Source organism: Hyaena hyaena, unplaced genomic scaffold, assembly GCF_003009895.1.
Source record: "Hyaena hyaena isolate Hyena2069 unplaced genomic scaffold, ASM300989v1 scaffold_1662, whole genome shotgun sequence".
NCBI lineage: Eukaryota > Metazoa > Chordata > Mammalia > Carnivora > Hyaenidae > Hyaena > Hyaena hyaena.
In genome coordinates, this window is record NW_024082299.1 from 145,851 (window position 1) to 163,567 (window position 17,717).

Consider the following 17,717-nt stretch of genomic DNA (forward strand, 5'->3'; position numbering starts at 1 on the left):
CAAGTATTATTTCAATCACCCAAATAATCTATTTCAGAGATGCTCTACGTACCAAAGTGGCATCTTTAGTGACAGTTCTACAGCCTGGATGAAATTTAAAAAAAAAAAGAAATTAATGCCACAAACCCAATTTGAGCCCATGCTCTTACACTGAGACTCCATGAAGACAGACCTCGAGGTGGTCTGGACGCAGAGCATGCATGGTGCCCACTCTGAAAGTGCTGAATGACTTAACTATCTGTTAAGTAAGATAGCTTTGAAACTGTGTTAACTCTTATTTCACAAAACCCTCTGATGGCAACTATTTTATACGAGTAAACACAGGACTGCAAAGATATCAAATACCTTTTTAACATCCTCCTCTTTTTCTACACTTTTCATCACCTTGCTTTTCTCACTTCAGAGTACATTGTGAAGGATTCCCTTTTTACAGCTAAACAGTGTTCCACTGTGTGAATGTTTATGTAATGATTTCACTATTCCTTTATTGATAGGCAGTTAGAAAAGTTCATCTAAACGATACGAGAGTGACCAGGCGGCAGTTTCTAAAATGCGTGCAGAAATACCAACTATAGCAGGGAATTTGGGGAAGATCTCCGGTCGCCTTCCAGATTCCTCTCCGAGGAATTCTGAATTCCCAAACAACTAAGTCTTCAGCCTAGAAGGGCCGGAAGTACTTGAGGGCGCACACCGGGACCCGCCCCTCCGCTTCCGGCATCGGCTGTGGGGAGTCCCTGGCGCTGTCCTCCTTGTCCGGTTAGTAGGATGGCGCCGGGCCGACGCGGTCATACCGCCGAGAACGGACGGCCGTTAAGAGCCTCCACCTTCCCCCAAAGTTTATTCCCAGTGGCGGGGGATGGGGGAGGCCGGTCTTTCCAGGTCGTCCGCGTTCCCTGCTCCTTCGTATTACAGAGACGTGGGCCTCCATCGTTCTAGCCCTCCCGTCCTGTTCCCGTGTGCCTGCTAGAGCGTCTCCTCGCCGTTTCCTGTCGCCCAGGGGCCCGGGAGGAAAGAAAGGGGCGTAGCGCCGCCGCGGAGGGAACTCGCGAGCTTGGGTGACTCGCAGACACCGGAAGTGTTGAAGGGGTGGCCGGAAGTGAGGGGGCGGGGCCAGGAAGTGAGGAGGGGCGGGGGTTTATGAGGAGGCCAAGGGAGCGTTGGGACAGATTTGCACTCAGGGCCACCTGAGGGACTTGGCTGTAGCGGTCAGCTCTGTCCCGTCCCCTCGCAGAGACACGGTTGTCGTCTAGGAGTAGGGAACTCTGGAGGGGTGGGTTGTCGGGCGGAGCTTTCTGTGTCTGCGATTGAGGAAAGGTGTGGAGGGGTGGGGTGGGGGTGGGGCAGGGTCGTCAGGGCATCTGAGTGGGAAGACCCCCGCCCCCACCCCCCCACCGCCCATCTACACTGGCTGACTGGACACTAAGATGGCTGCCGTTGCCATGGCACCCAACCCTGTGCAGACCCTTCAGGAGGAGGCGGTGTGCGCCATCTGCCTCGATTACTTCACGGACCCCGTGTCCATCGGCTGCGGGCACAACTTCTGCCGAGTGTGTGTAACCCAGTTGTGGGGAGGGGAGGATGAGGAGGACAGGGATGAGTTAGACCGGGAGGAGGAAGAGGAGGACGGAGAGGAGGAGGAGGTGGAGGCTGTGGGGGCCGGTGGGGGGTGGGATACCCCCATGAGGGATGAAGACTATGAGGGCGACATGGAGGAGGAGGTCGAGGAGGAAGAGGAGGGTGTGTTCTGGACCAGTGGCATGGGCGGGTCCAACTGGGACAACATGGACTACGTGTGGGAGGAGGAGGACGAGGAGGAAGATTTGGACTACTACTTGGGGGACATGGAGGAGGACCTGAGAGGGGAGGACGAGGAGGACGAGGAGGAAGTGCTGGAGGAGGACGAGGAAGAGGAGCTAGACCCCGTCACCCCACTGCCCCCGCCTCCAGCCCCTCGGAGGTGCTTCACCTGCCCCCAGTGCCGAAAGAGCTTTCCCAGGAGGAGTTTCCGCCCCAACCTGCAGCTGGCCAACATGGTCCAGGTGATTCGACAGATGCACCCAACTCCTGGTCGAGGGAGCCGTGGGAACGAGCAGGGCATTTGTCCCAAACACCAGGAAGCCCTGAAGCTCTTCTGCGAGGTGGATGAAGAGGCCATCTGTGTGGTGTGCCGAGAATCCAGGAGCCACAAACAGCACAGTATGGTGCCATTGGAGGAGGTGGTGCAGGAATACAAAGTGAGAGAAGTAAAAGATGGGAGTTTATTGGGAGTGGAGAGGAACTGGGAAAAGGAAATATGTCCCATCCCACTCCCCAGGACTTCATGCACTGATGAGCTGATTCTCCTTTTCTAAGCATTTACTGGCATCAAGGTGGTTTGGAGTGAGAAGGATCCTGTACACAGACAAAGCAGACCTGTGTAGAAGATAAGGGAAGACCCACTTCCTCAAAAAATTTGGGCAAGGCTGGGGATGCTGTATCACTGGGCTGCATCTCTTGGGGAAAGCCACTGCTGTTTCACACTTCCGTTGTCCCTAAGTGTAGGAGTACAGGTGACAGGCCCCTCAGTCTTTACCATCAGTCTCATTTTCCTCTGGGTGAGTCTTCAGTCTCTTCTTGACTCAGACCCCTAAAGATGGGAAGGGCTTGGGGCCTCAACAGCAAAGGGCCCCAAGGAGCAGAAGTTTAGGAATGACTACTAGTGTCAGACCCACATGCCCTGCAGTTGTCTTTTAATGGGTTTTCACCTACCCCATGATATGGCTTGGTTCTGTCCCTGAGGACTTTTATTAGGTCTGCATCAGTCTGATGTACTGACAAGAGGCTCTTACCTTTCCTGAGAATGCAGATAAAAGGGAGCAGCTTTTAAGTCAGAAGACCAGGCTCTGCACTTACTCACCTAGGCATCTCTAACTTTAATTTCACCAGGATTAAAAGTTAATATTTACCGAACAGGTAACTTACTATGTACACCAGGCACTGTACTAAGCATTTTTCATGAACTATCTCATTTAAAACTTCAAACAATCCTGTAAGTTTGATACGATTTCTGTCCCTGTTTTACAGGTTAGGAAATAGAATTAAGTAATACACACAGGGCCACATAGCTATTAGTAGGTGATGGACTTGGTTATGACCTGCCCCCATGCCCTTGCATGCTGTTAACAGTGTCACCACCATATAGATGTCTGTTGTAGACTTTCCTGACATGTGACTTCTTGGAGTCTGATTCTAGTTTGGTTAATACTTTGCACCTTACTTCTGGCTCTTACTCCTTTGGGATATAGGTAAAGAAGATTGGTCTGTGAGACAGCCAACACAAATAGCACCACTTAGTGAAGCCTGGTTTGGGTTTGAAACAGTGGGACCAGGAGAAATAGAGGGTAGCTCCTATGTGGTCAGTGCATTACCCCAATTGTAGAGTAACTCTAAATTTAGAGTAACATAGCTTAGAAGCAATGAGTAGTACAGCTAAGACAATCTTACATCCTCTTATGACAAGTCACTATCCAACTAAGGGAGTTTTCATAAGTACAGTGGGCCCTGCCACTAGAAATTCTGAGTCAGAGACAGGGAGAGTAACTTTAAGAAAGCCCAGCCTAGCATTGGAATCACTGCATTGGTAACATTACCTGTTGTTTAAGCTCTGGTTATTAGGTGAGGTTGTGATTTCCTTTTGTCCTTTTTTTAAATCTCCTTTTGGCTCCTATTTAACTCTACTCATCAATGGGCAGTTTGTTAATTAAATGTTGGGATGGACTATTCATGGGCATTCCACCCTTTTTCACCGTCCTCCTATAGGACTCTTCTGAAGGGCTTCTGAAACTGGATTTTAATATGTGAATTTGTGTTAGCCACATCTGTTGTATGCCAGTCTCGTAGGGCTCTGCAATTTGAGGAGGTCACATAGATGCAAATAATCTAGCGTTAACTTATCAGCAAATGTAAATACATAAATTTTATTATTTAGAACTAATTTGAGTGATTCTTTTTTTTTAACTTACAGGTTACTTTATAAGTAGATAGTTTATTCCTTTCAAATATGTACACTAACTAGTGCTAGTTTGGAACAGTGTTGTTTTGTAGAAATATTTCTTTATTGAATAGGTAATTATATGGATGTATAAATAAAGCTCCTAAAAAGGTGAAAGCGCTTGAAAATTTCTCTTAAATAGTATTGTTTGGATTTGTGCTTATAAATTTGCCAGTAATTTATGAAAAATATTAAATGGTAAACTAAATATTCTGAATAGGGTTGGAGAAAAATAGAAGATAATATCAAAAGCAAAAGTTTTTGTAGTTTATGCTACTTTCATGTTAGGGAGTGATTATAATATTATTAATGTAATTTTTTCTAGAACCACTCATCCTGTGTACAACAACCATTGCCTTTTGTACTCTCTCTGGGTCAGTAACCTCTTTAGTTCAAGGGTCGTTATCAGGTTGTCACTGGCAGTTTAGACATAGGTAGAGAATACTAGATAACATTTATTGATCTTTACCATGTGCCAGACATTGTGTGAAGTGTACTGTCCATAATATGCATTCTGTTATTCCCAATTCCCATGTAAGATAAGGAAATTGGAAGTGTTACTTGCTTCAGGTCACATGGCTACATTCAGGTTTAGATTGGAGTTTAGGCTTGAGTTCTTCTGCTCTGTATCACCCCTAAAGGAAAAAGGCAGTAGTCATAGGAGACATAAAAAAAAAAAAAGAAAGAAATCAGCTTGGGCCTATTTCTGGTCCCAAAGAAAAAGATTCTGGGGGTGCCTGGGCAGTTCATTTGGGTAAGCCTCCTGAGTCTTGATTTCAGCTCAGGTCAAGATCTCCCTGTTCATGAGATAGAGCCCCACGTCTGGGGGCAGGGAAGCTGCTTAGGATTCTCTTTCTCTCTCTGTCTGCCCCTCCCTTGCTCACGCTCTCTCACAAAATAAATAAACATTTTAAAAAGGAAAAGAGGGGCGCCTGGGTGGCTCAGTTGGTTAAGCGTCCGACTTCGGCTCAGGTCATGATCTCGCGGTTCGTGGGTTCGATGCTGTCAGCATCGGGCTCTCTGCTGACAGCCAGCTCAGAGCCTGGAGCCTGTTTCAGATTCTGTGTCTCCCTCTCTTTCTGACCCTCCCATGCTCACGCTGTCTCTCTCTCTCAGAAATAAATAAAACATTAAAAAAATTAAAAAGAAAAAAAAAAGGAAAAGATACCCTTACAAGGGATTGGAACATAGAGCTCAAGTGCATATTTACTGTGAAGGTTAAAGTCTTAGGAAGAGAGAGTTTTGTTTTCCCTTTATATTTATTTAAAAATAATTGAAATGTTTTTTTAATGTGTATTTACCTTTGAGAGAGAGAGAGAGAGACAGAGTGTGAGCAGGGAAGGGGGAGAGACACACATACAGAATCCGAAGCAGGCTCCAGGCTCTAAGCTGTCAGCACAGCATTCAGCTAGGGAGCAGTGAGATCATGACTTGAGGTGAAGTTGGACATTCAACCAACTGAACCACCCAGGTGCCCCAGTAATAATTTTCTTTTTATTTATTTATTTAAATTTTTTTTTAAAACTCCTTCATTTATTTTGAGAGAGAGAAACAGCATGAGCAGGGGAGGGTCGGAGAGAGAGGGAGACAGAATCCGAAGACAGGCTCCAGGCTCTGATCTGTCAGCACCAGAGCCCAATGCGGGGGCTCGAACCCATGAACTGTGAGATCATGACCTGAGCCAAAGCCGGATGCTCAACCAACTGAGCCACCCAGGTGCCCTAATAATTTTCTTTTTAAAGTTTATTTATTTTGAGAGAGATCTTGTGCTGGGGTGAGGCAGGGAGAGGGGGAGAGAGAGAATCCAAAGTAGGCCCTGTGCTCTACTCAGGACTTGAACCACAAACTGAGATCATGATCTGAACCAAAACCAAGAGTCCGATGCTTAACTGACTGAGCCACCCAGGTGCCCCTTATTTCCCATTTAGTAAGTAATTGAATGAGAGAGAAAGCATATGGACAGGCATAGAAATTAAAATATGTAAAGTGGCGCCCTTGCCCCATAAGGAGCCATTGTGTTCTGGCAGAGACATACTGAAAAATCATTATAGTGTTTAGGAAGTATTGTAAATGTCCCTTGGGATGACGGAAGAAGTTGGGGGCAGGGAGAACCATGGTACTAGGTAGCTAGTATTTTAAAGGAAGACTGCCCTGGGCCAGGTGGAGAAAGGAAATGCCAGGAAGAGAAAACAGCCTGGATGAAGATAATGGAATTACACTCAAGAAAAGACAGGAATTTTTTTGTGGCTAAAACTAAGAGTCTAGGTCAGAAGAGGTAAATGTAGTAGAGGAGGCTAGAAATGTAGAGGGAATGAGAGCACCTCATATTTTGTAGGTGGTGGAGAACCACTGAAAGATCTTTAGCACAGGTACAAAATCATCAGAGAAGTATTTAGAAACGAAAGTTATGAGGAAGATTACTGATAAGGGCTGGAACATTCATATGGAAGGACCTTATATGGTGAGGGGCTCAAGCCAGGTCCACCCCAGCTCCGGGTATGGGGCTCTGTAGTCATCAGGATCCTACCTATAGATAACACACTCAGGGCTTCTTTATATGAATGCAGGCAGAGGGTTGGAGGCCTTTGTCATCATCTGAAGAGAAGGAAGGGGAGGAAGAGAGTATGATGCTCGTCTGATACTTGTGATGGGGATCAGGCTTTGAGCCCTAACCCAATGCAGAGAGGGTGGGGGAAGTGGGCACTGAAAGCAGGTGCCTCTCCTGTCCCAGGCTTCTAACCTTCCTTTTCTCACTCCCTCAGGCCAAACTGCAGGGGCATGTGGAACCACTGAGGAAGCATCTAGAGGCTGTGCAGAAGATGAAGGCCAAGGAGGAGAGGCGGGTGACAGAACTGAAGGTGGGTGAATGTCCTTGATAGGGCTTACTGGCTCTGTGATCAGGGCAGGGAAGATGGGCTGCCTACTTTCACAGGTGGTGACAAGATTCCCTGAAGAGGAGCCTGGGAGAGAGGTAGACACATTCCCAGGGTCCTGAAGAGTGAGGGGCCTTAGAGGGTCAGGGGGCATGTTTGTTCCTAAGTTCCAAAATGGAATAGAAATAGTTCTAGTGCGGAGAGGTTGGGTCCTTGGCCCAAGGCTGCAGAACAGGCTTCCCACCCCAGACACCTCACTTCAAGGTGTGTGCCCACCAGGCTGGATAGCACAGAAGGCAGAAGTGGGCAAGGCAAAATCCACATAACAGCCATCAGAGAAGCTCCAGGTCCCAGGACGGATGGTAGGTGGTAGGCAGAGCAGCCGTGAGCCTGACAGGAGGTTGGGGGGCATGGTATTTAGTGGAGGATAGGAACTTGTGAAAGTTACAGAGACCTGGTCTTCTCTAGTCCAATGTTTCTCAGTTGTTTTTCTTAATTGATCACCTCTCCCCAAGGATTATTTTTAGATATTTTTTCTGTAATACCATCAGCTCAACCCCCAACTCTACCTGTTTTTGTAAGATCAGCAGAAACTGGAATGGCCTGGCTTTGGACACCAAGCCAGGATAGCTTTCTTGTCCGACCTCTTCCCTCATCTTTCCCACGCCTACCACCCTGGCCAGTGGGTGGGTCTTGCCACTTCCCAAAGCTTGTGATTATTTTTTTTTGCCACCTACACATTAGGGACTCTACTGCTGGCAATTGTCACACATTGAGTGGAATCTGGGTCTAGGAGTCAGAGAGTCCTCTTAGCCAGATGCTCAGATTGAGACTTCTGGGGTCCTGGGATGCAGAGAGATGTCAGGATATGAGTGTCACTGGGACAGAGAGTAAAGCTGACTTTCCTTCACCTACTTGGCCAGTCAGAACTTCCTTCTCCACTCTGGCCTGTCCCTCTTTGTTCCAAGAATGTCTCTAGCTGATGATACCTAGGTGAAAAGCATGCTCACTATCTGGGATTGTCCAGGCCAGGCAAATGGGTTGAGAGTAGGCAGAAGTTTTCTCTGATTATGCATAAAGTACCTACACAATGGTATCCATGATTTAGCCTCTTGGCTTTTAAAGTGTAAAGTAACATTTGGCCATTTGCAGAGAAAGTTTGCTAGACTCCTGATCTAGAAGGATTAGGTGACTTTTCCAAGGTCATTAGTGGTATAGTCAAGACCCTAACTTCATATCTTTATTCCTGAATTTTTAATTTATTCATTGCAAAAAAAACCTCTTAACTAAGTATTGGTGGTGTTCTGGGGTCTGAGGACCCTGTGGCAAACAGCTTATGCAGTGGTGGAAAAGGATGTTAAAAGATACTTAAATGTAAACTACATTTCAAATAGATGTTAATGCCATTAAGACATATATTGATATTTATGAAAGATACGATATTTATGGGGGTGGTTCTGATTTAGATCTGGCGGGGAGGGAAGGCTTCTCTCAGGGAATTAAAAAAAATTTTTTTTTAAAACGTTCATTTATTATCGAGAGACAGAGAGAGACAGAGCATGAGCGTGGGAGGGGCAGAGAGAGGGGGAGACACAGAATCTGAAGCAGGCTCCAGGCTTTGAGCCGTCAGCACAGAGCCCAACACAGGGCTTGAACTCACAAACCATAAGATCACAACCTGAGCCAAAGTTGAATGCTTAACCAACTAAATTTAAAAATACTCCCTGAGAGGAGTATTTTTAATACTCAGGCTACCCAGGCACCACTCTCAGGGAGTGTTTTTAAATTTAGACCTGAAGAATGAATCAAGTTAGGTAGCCAGGGTGGAGATAAGTTGCAGGCAGAAGTTAGCAAGTTTGAGACCAGTGTGCTTGGGAGTGTGGGAATGGTGCCTGGTAAGGCTGGGAGGTTGGGGAAGGGATAGGGGCCTCTTTCCATTTGGGATGCAGAGCTCCATTACCTTGGACTGTGGGGCAGCAGTTGCAAAATTGGAAGTTTATGTTTCTGTGTGTTGAGGTGGTATCCACCATCCCCTTTGCATCATCCCAGAGCCAGATGAAGTCAGAGCTGGCAGCTGTGGCCTCGGAGTTCGGGCGGCTGACACGGTTTCTGGCTGAAGAGCAGGCAGGGTTGGAGCGGCGCCTCCGAGAGATGCACGAAGCCCAGCTAGGGCGTGCAGGAGCAGCGGCCAGCCGCCTGGCGGAGCAGGCTGCCCAGCTGAGCCGCCTGCTGGCAGAGGCCCAGGAGCGGAGCCAGCAGGGGGGACTGCGGCTGCTCCAGGTGAGCAGTTCCCCCTCCCCTGTCTCTCCCCACCTGCCCCCCAGCACCCTGTATTTGCTCTGTCAGGCAGTGCTTACCAAACGTCTGTCCAGAGCTGCCTCTCTTCTCATTGGGAGGACCGATGATAATTTAACCTAAGACCAAAGGGTTTTTTGAGGCTGGAGACACGGTTAATGCCAAATGTTGGTGTGTGTGATTATACCCAGTGAAAAGAAAGAAATTCAGTTGCATAAAGAGGGTTTTAAAGTAGAGTCCAGGGAAGAATTTTTGACAGACATCCTGAGAAAGATGCCCAAGTTATGTTGTGAAAATCCTTTTACTGGGGTTGAAAATTCCATTATTGGTCTCACAGCAGGATGAGATAAGTGTGCTAGGGCATAGGGATGATTGAGATGGATACACACTTATTGAGGGTCTTGAGGGTGCTTTTTCTTACTCCCTGTTCAAGTTCAGTCCTTTCTCTGGCTGGAATCATATTGGGAGAAAGGAGCTGTCTCTGTGCAGCTGACTCTCTCTTTGTCTCTTTTTCCCTCTCCCTCTTTTTGTTTCTGTTATTCCCAGGACATCAAGGAGACTTTCAATAGGTGTGTTGCCACCCTTTATCCTTTGTGACCCAGTGGCATCTGGTTCCCCATCCCTACCTCTCTTGGATATCCCGTTCCTTTCCTTCCTTCCCCAGGACCCGAGTTTCTGCCTCCTGGACCCTCCTCTCCTTCCCCTCAGCTTCTGCTCTTCCCTCTGGGAATATCATGGTCCCACCCCCTGCCCGGTCCCCTTCCTCCAGGTGTGAAGAGGTACAGCTGCAACCCCCAGAGGTCTGGTCCCCTGACCCGTGTCAACCCCATAGCCATGACTTCTTGACAGATGCCATCGTGAGGAAAATGAGCCGGATGTTCTGTCAGGCTGCTCGAGGTAGGGAGGTCACCTGTACGACCTTCCTTTTCCTTTCCCTTCACAGACCTGAGATTGGGTTCTGGGGGGAAGTTGGGCCTGGGGCAGGGGTGGGGGACGGGGGGGAGATTGTGTCTGAGGTGGAGCAGGATACAGGTAGGCCGCTTGGGGCTTCAAGCCAAGAGTAGTTTTTGTCCTAGCCCAGGTAGGTGTTGATGGTGGGAATGGAGGGTGGATAGCAAGAGCCAGGGCCAGAGGGAAGACCTGTCTAGTGTCCTGAAAACAAGAGTGGGGAAAGAGTTGGAGCCCATAGGAACTGAAGTCTGGCCTCTAAGATGGGGTGGGGTGAGGACCACTGGAAGGCAGGAAGGGAGGGAGACAAAGGGGAGGGCATCAGGAAAGGCTGAATCTTGGAGTTGGCTACTGATGGGGAACAGTTGTTCCAGCCCTGGCATATTTGTCCTCCCCCCTCCCCAAGTGGACCTGACGCTGGACCCTGACACAGCTCACCCGGCTCTGATGCTCTCCCCTGACCGCCGGGGGGTCCGCCTTGCAGAGCGGCGGCAGGAGGTTGCTGACCATTCCAAGCGCTTTTCAGCTGACTGCTGCGTATTGGGGGCCCAAGGCTTCCGCTCTGGCCGGCACTACTGGGAGGTAGAGGTGGGCGGGCGGCGGGGTTGGGCAGTGGGCGCTGCCCGTGAATCGACCCATCATAAGGAGAAGGTTGGCTCTGGGGGGTCCTCTGTGGGCAGTGGGGATGCCAGCTCCTCGCGCCATCACCATCGCCGCCGCCGGCTCCACCTACCCCAACAGCCCCTGCTCCAGCGGGAAGTGTGGTGTGTGGGCACCAACGGCAAACGCTACCAGGCCCAGAGCTCAACGGAGCAGACACTGCTGAGCCCAAGTGAGAAACCGCGGCGCTTTGGCGTGTACCTGGACTATGAGGCTGGGCGCCTGGGCTTCTACAATGCGGAGACTCTAGCCCATGTGCATACCTTCTCAGCTGCTTTCCTGGGCGAGCGTGTCTTCCCTTTCTTTCGGGTGCTCTCCAAGGGCACCCGTATCAAGCTCTGCCCTTGATTAGCCTGCCACCCGCAGGGGCCCCTCTGATTAGCACTTGAGGGGCGGGTGGTGGTGGAGGGTGTCCCATAAGTTTGGGGGCTCAAAGGCTCCTTCCACTGTTTGTTGTTCCCCGCTTCCCTTTGACTCGAGGCCCACTTCTCCCTCTAGGAGCCTAAAGAACCCTCCTGGCCTCCAGCTCGGCCTTCTCTCACCTGCAATGTCTGTCCAACAGGTCTGCATGGGTCCCTGACGAGAACAGCTGCCTGGTTTTTTTTCCCTGTCCACCCAGGGTCCGAGTTTTGAGTAAGGGTGGAGGGGAAATTTAACTCCATTATTTAACTTCCCTTTCCCTGCCCCTACTTTTCACCGTGTCAATTCTCAGGCTGGGATATTTGGGCAAGACTCCTGTCTGTCCCCATTCCAATTCCATTTTCTGATGCAAATTTTAGCTAAGGGATTTGGAAGCTTTTGGGGGAGGCAGGTTAGGCAAAAGGGTAGAGCTGAGTAATAAATGTCTACTCTCTGGGGAAGTAGGAGGGATTCTAGACTCCTTTCATCCCCAACTTCTACCTCCATAGACTGGCCAGAATTTAGCTTGAGATCTGGAATGGTCGACATGATTGAAACTACATACCATTGTATTACCCAATAAATTATTTTCTCCCTCATCCTTCTTCCAGCACTCACACTAGGAGTAAAGCTCACCCCACCCAGCCCCTCCAGATCTTTTCACTGCCAGGCTCCTTTCCCCTTTGTCCAATGAAGTTCCTTGTGTCAGTATCCAGCCTCATGTCTTTAGTTCTCTCCATCTGGTGATCCCTGACTGGAGCCTGGGGACAGGGGTTTGGATCCCCAGGAGAGCCTTGGGTATAATCTATTTTTCTAGTAACCCCTTGCCTTCTGTCACTTGTCAGCTTTTGTCCTTTGCTTTGATGGCGGAGGTCAACTTCTGTTATGGGGGAAAGGGAAGACGGGTTGTGTTGTGGCAATAAAAAGATTATTTGCTTCTTTTGTGGAGTCCTTTCCTTAAGGTGGGCAAAAATAGGATGTAGAGCCAGGGTTTCTTACACAGCAAGCCAGTCCCTCCAATGTGATGTCACAGAAATGAGGACTGATTGTACTTTCCCCATATCTTGCTTTTTGCACAACTCATATTATCTCCACAGATTAGGGCATTCATTCTCTCACCCCATTTGAATAGCCTATAGTTTTAACTGGCACCCTCTTCAGCATGCACTTTAAGATTGTTTGCCACTCCTTGTCTATCACTGCTTTGAGGCTTTAGGATTCTGGCTTTCCCAAGAATCTTTACATTTCTTAAGTCTTTCCATGTGATTACATCTGGCTGAAATCCCAGAAAATGGAAGCTAAAGTCAGAAAGGCCTTGTCACCATTAGGAGTTGATGGAAAAGGAAACTGATTCTGTACAGCTACTTCAACATGCTACTTATTTTTGTTACTTAGCCACTACCTGAGAAAAAGCCAGCCATGATTGTACTCATGAATACCTTCAGACTATATAATTTTTAATCTCCAACAATGGAGGGAGTAAATCTTAAGCAGCAACTTTTGGGAAGAGTTTCCTTACCATAGATGAAGGGTTCAAAAAATCTCCATAAATCTCCATTTTAACAAACACAACTTGACAGACTATACTAAGTTTCAGAATATTTTATATTACCTTCAGGAATAGCAAAATGTCTATTCAGTTATTTCTTATGTTATAAGTTGGAACTGAGATTTTACTATTCCCAAGGAACATTTTCTCCAGGCTTAAGGGAGACCCAAAGGACCTACACCTTAGGCACAGGACATTGTGATGCAACATAGCATTAGAAAGTAGTTTTTTGGTTATCAGAGAAAGACACTAAAAGCAAATCAATGTTTTATTTCCAAAGCTCTGCCATGTATTTCTAGCGGGTGCCGATGGTCACCTGCCACACTCGCACCAGGTTGTCCGTGTAGCCAGCAAACAGAGTCTGCAAGGGGGAAATGACAGTGATACGTCATGTCAGAGCCACGGAACTCTGAATTCCTAGTTATAAAGATGGCCCTTCTTTTAAGACCCCCAATCTTCTAACCACCAGGTTGTAGGCTCTATGTATTCTTAGGCAAAACAACAGCTGGTAGTAAGCAAGCACTTACACTCTTACAATATGATTAAGTTATTCAAAGTGTTAACTGAAGGTAGGTAATTACTGCCTATTAGATCAAGTTTTCTTCCAATGCAGGAACATTACTCTGTTCACTGGCAGAGGTAATTTGGTCCTCTCAAACCTGGCTAATTTTGTCATTTCATTTTATGTCAAAGACACTCCAAGGGCATAAAGGGGGAGAGAAGGTAGAAGCTGAGTAACTTAACCAGAGACCCACTTACCTGGCCATCAGCAGACCAGGCCAGAGAAGTACACTGGGGTGGCTCTGCCTTGCTGCTGGTACTGATAACTTCCTGCTTCAATTCATCTACAATGATTTTGCCTTCCAAGTCCTAGGAAAGGGGCAAAATCAAGGTTAGGAGGGATTCTGCTAGAGGCATCTAGAAAATAGAGGCCAAGGATGTTGCTAAATAGCCTAAAATGCATAGGACTGCCTCCCCTGACCCCCATCAGAACCAACAAACAGGTCAGCTATGCTGAGATTGAGTAAACTGCTGTAATTTGCGATGCCCCTTAGTAGGCAAGCATCTGGCACCACTGCAAATCCCAATCCTGGGAAGTTGTAACTTGCTCTTGATATCCACTGTTAGCCTGATGACAGCAGCTGTTAGAAGCTCAAATCCCAGCAGTAACGTATCAGGAAATCACAACATTGCCATGGCTCACAGAGTACAGCCAGGCACTTGGCCTCAACTGTAGCCCACACTCACCCAGATCTTGATGCTGGGGCCTGTGGCGGCACAGAGCCAGTATCGGTTAGGACTGAAGCACAGGGCATTGATGATGTCCCCACCATCTAGAGTATAAAGGTGTTTGCCTTCGTTGAGGTCCCACAGCATGGCCTGGCCATCCTGAGAAGATAGGGAAGGGGAGTCAGGACAATATGAAACCTATTCCAGGAGTTAATCTCAACTGTCTCAAGATTCGGTCTTAATTCTTACCTCCCTCTCACAGTTTCCCAAAAGCTAATGATTCAAATACCAGTTATTGATCTCTGTATGCCATTACTTTAATGCGTGACACCTCATCAACCCTACCAAGGCCCTGACAACTTCTAAAATCGCTACAATAAGTTATGAAAACAGAACCCAAATAATACCAAAAACCTTTAAGAAACCAGCTTTACTGAAAACCTTTTAAACGGTATGCTTTATCTGTGTTATTTTAGAAAACAATCTTCACAAATTTACTCGTGGATTGCTACCTCATTATCTTAAGTATTCTTTCTAAAACACTACCCCCATTGAGTAAAATACTCTCAGCTCCTTAATACCTTCCCTCCAGAAGCACAGAGGGATCCATCTGGAGACACTGTCACAGTATTCAGGTAGCCCGTGTGGCCGATGTGATTGGTCTTCAGCTTACAGTTTGCCAGGTTCCATACCTAGATTTGGGAGGGTGGGGGGTAATAGGTGAAAAACCTGGCTCCGGTCAGGAGGGCTCAGAACAAAGGCATGGCACCTTCTTTAAACGCATTTTTGGATATGGTGGCCATTTTTCATTCTAGCAGTAACAAGAAATGTTAAAGAATTTGTCTTGGTCACCTAAGGACAATCAAGATTAAATAAAAAAGGTAACAAATGCCTTGCTTTCCAAGGGATATTGGTTCAATTAGCTACTTCACACCAAGTATCAAAACTAACACTCAGAAAATAGCAATAGGAAACGTCAACTGAAGGACAAAACTTTCAAAGTTAGAGCCTATGACCACCTAGGAGGCAATGGGAACACATTCTGGCTGGTAAAGGCCCTACACCCTGACTCCAAGCTCACCTTGACTAGCTTGTCCCAGCCACAGGAAACAATGATGGGATTGCTGCTATTGGGCGAAAAGCGGACACAAGACACCCACTCCGAATGGCTCTCATCCTACAGAGGACACAAAAGAAATAAGGAGAAACTATCCTGTCCCATGAAACTAGACCCCTCCCCCCTCCCCTCAGTTACATAGCAGGTATACTGATGGCTTTGCACTACCATCTCCAGAACCCAAATCTTTAATATTAACAGAACCCCTTTAGAGCCCAAGCCAGGCTTGAAATCACTACATAATGCCAAAGTTAAGAAGAGTAGGAGAGAATCTTCATGTACTTTCTGCATGTGCCTTCACGGTTACCTGGACAGTATATTTGCATACACCCAGAGTATTCCACAGCTTGATGGTTTTATCTCGGGAGCCAGAGACAATCTGGCGGTTGTCAGACGAGAAAGCCACGCTCAGCACATCCTTGGTATGTCCTACAAATCTGCGTGTGGTGGTACCCCTGAAGAGGAGGACTTGGTCAGTCTCTAGACTCTGCAAACATTCTTCCACATCAGACTGTTTCCCTGGTCTTACTGGAGCTGCCATTACTCACATGACCGTGGATATGGGTCTGATCACAACAGGCCTGTAGTTGAGCATGTGTCAGAGAATCCCTTCAGAATTGCAGGACATGTCCTCACTCCCACGTGGGAATTGGCTGACAATGTCTTCTGTCATCACTAGGATCCTCCATTGTGCCTGACCATCCAAAGACTGAGCTCCCAAGATAAAACTGTTCAAATCCTTGCCTACTCTCAACCACAGTATGTGGCAAAACTGCTCAACCAGCCCACTCTGAAGCAATTCTGTGAAACTAATTAAAAGGAGCAAGGATGGAAGCCAAACAACCCAACTATCTTCCCTAAGAACTCCCTGCCTTACAGTTCCCACAACGAACTTCACTGTCCCTTAGAAACTACCTCCCAAGAGCATCTACCTCATTTCTGCCCAGTTTTTTCCCAGTGCCCCAGAGTTAAATGAGCAACTACTTGCGTTGTGAGATCCCAAAGACGAAGGGTTCCATCCCAGGAACCTGAGAGGGCAAACTGGCCATCTGAGGAGATGACCACATCACTAACAAAGTGGGAATGACCCCGAAGAGCACGCTGTGGGATTCCATAGTTGGTCTCATCCCTGGTCAGCTTCCACATGATGATGGTCTTATCTAAGGGGAGGTAACACAGAAAACCCAGTGAGAATCCCGCAGCCTACTAACTGACCTACTGGATAATCCAGGATCCCTCAAGGTCATGGGTGGATTTACAAGAAATTAAGGACACTCAAGGAGGGAGGGGAATTGTAGGCCAAGAGAGCTGTTATTAGTCAAAGCCAAGTTGATTCACTACTCCAAAAAAAGTCAAGTAGAACTAAGCAACACCACTAGAATTAAACTCAGGTGTGCAGAACTTTATAGCAGATTATGGATGCCCTTTTCTGACATTCAGATCAATTCAATGTCTGAGTCTTATCTGAGGTGTAATGCATTATAAACACTACTGCTTGGGTGTCCGAAGACTGAATGTGGGCTTCCTACAATTACCACTGAGGGGTGTCAGAAGTGCTGGATTTAGTTGCTTTACACCCTACAGGGCTGGAAGCTTTCACTGAAACGTGTTGGACTACACACGCTTTCCGATGAAGTGTCATACATGATCCTAACCTGAGACTATTTTTAATAGAAGGGGGAGCAAACAATAGCGTGTTCATTGAAACAAGGAAATAAATGACAAGAAAAAAATGAGGACGTTAAAGAAACGGGCCTGAAAGGAGACTGGAGTTACGACGTCCCCTTGGGAGTCTATCCACAAAAACCACGCACAGGGCCGGGCGTAAGCTCAGAAACAGCCTCTGGGTCTCAGCATGTGCACTCAGATGGCATGTTGGGGTCATCACCGCCCCGCCCGACCCGTAGGCTCCTGCGCACACTCAGCCACACCTGCAAGGAGGTGGGCGAGAAATAAACCCCCAATCCTGAAATCTTGGCAGCCACGAGCTGACCTACGTCTCGGGGCCTCTGCAAGCTGCAAAAAACCTCACGGGCTAATCCGGGCCGAGGTTTAGGCCCGGATCCGCAAGCCCCAACTCACATGCGGACGGAGTTTTCCGAGCCGCCAACTCGCGCGCCACTGGCAAGGACAGGCGACACGCGCAACCCATTTATCCGTCAATCCCTTGCCCTAACCCTCAGCCCGTACCTCGCGAGGCGGACAGTATCATGTCCGGGAACTGGGGAGTAGTGGCGATCTGAGTCACCCAGCCGTTGTGGCCCTTGAGGGTGCCACGAAGTGTCATCTGCTCAGTCATGCTGACAGCGAGTGCGGGTGTCGCCGCGGCGACAAGGATGAAGTTGGATAGCTCAGACACTAGCACCACAGCCGCTCCCGCCGCGGCCCTGCGGAGGAAAAGAGAGAGAAGGCCCCCACCGGAACCGGAAATACCCGCCCGCTCGAGCAAAATGACGGCCCCCATAATTCATTTCTGCTTAAAATGGCGGCGCCAGGTAAGGCATACGGCCAAGAGAAATGACAGAACTTCACAGTCCCCTACCGCTGCGCAATATAGTTTGGCAGTGCCATACAAAAAATTCTGAAACCAACTCGGTCAAGTGTTTTAAAAGACCC

The 17,717-nt window shown here is 47.9% G+C and overlaps 2 protein-coding genes and 2 non-coding genes across 6 annotated transcripts; 1 reads left to right on the plus strand and 3 right to left on the minus strand.

Moving 5' to 3' along the window:
• Positions 1-1,140: 1,140 nt before the first annotated feature.
• TRIM41 (tripartite motif containing 41) lies at positions 1,141-11,424 on the plus strand. 3 transcript variants are annotated; one of them, XM_039224547.1, is made up of 6 exons: positions 1,141-2,234; positions 6,793-6,888; positions 8,920-9,183; positions 9,745-9,767; positions 9,968-10,095; positions 10,553-11,424. In XM_039224547.1, the coding sequence occupies exons 1-6, from the start codon at positions 1,425-1,427 to the stop codon at positions 11,152-11,154; spliced, it is 1,923 nt and encodes a 640-aa protein (XP_039080478.1). In that variant the 5' UTR covers positions 1,141-1,424; the 3' UTR covers positions 11,155-11,424. The 3 variants fall into 3 exon arrangements, with proteins under 3 accessions (XP_039080478.1, XP_039080479.1, XP_039080480.1); XM_039224548.1 differs by having other exon boundaries at positions 8,953-9,183; XM_039224549.1 differs by lacking the exons at positions 9,745-9,767; positions 10,553-11,424 and having other exon boundaries at positions 9,968-10,053.
• A 1,580-nt stretch (positions 11,425-13,004) lies between these two features.
• Positions 13,005-17,512, minus strand: LOC120226360 (receptor of activated protein C kinase 1). The gene is made up of 8 exons (XM_039224554.1): positions 17,292-17,512; positions 16,090-16,261; positions 15,409-15,556; positions 15,066-15,161; positions 14,566-14,676; positions 14,003-14,143; positions 13,514-13,624; positions 13,005-13,115 (listed from the first exon to the last, which is right to left on the minus strand). Exons 1-8 carry the CDS (start codon positions 17,398-17,400, stop codon positions 13,050-13,052), a joined length of 954 nt encoding a protein of 317 aa, XP_039080485.1. The 5' UTR covers positions 17,401-17,512; the 3' UTR covers positions 13,005-13,049.
• On the minus strand, positions 15,706-15,784 carry LOC120226367. The gene has a single exon (XR_005527001.1). It is a non-coding gene; the product is annotated as a small nucleolar RNA SNORD96 family (small nucleolar RNA).
• Positions 16,928-16,995, minus strand: LOC120226368. The gene has a single exon (XR_005527002.1). It is a non-coding gene; the product is annotated as a small nucleolar RNA SNORD95 (small nucleolar RNA).
• Positions 17,513-17,717: the final 205 nt, after the last annotated feature.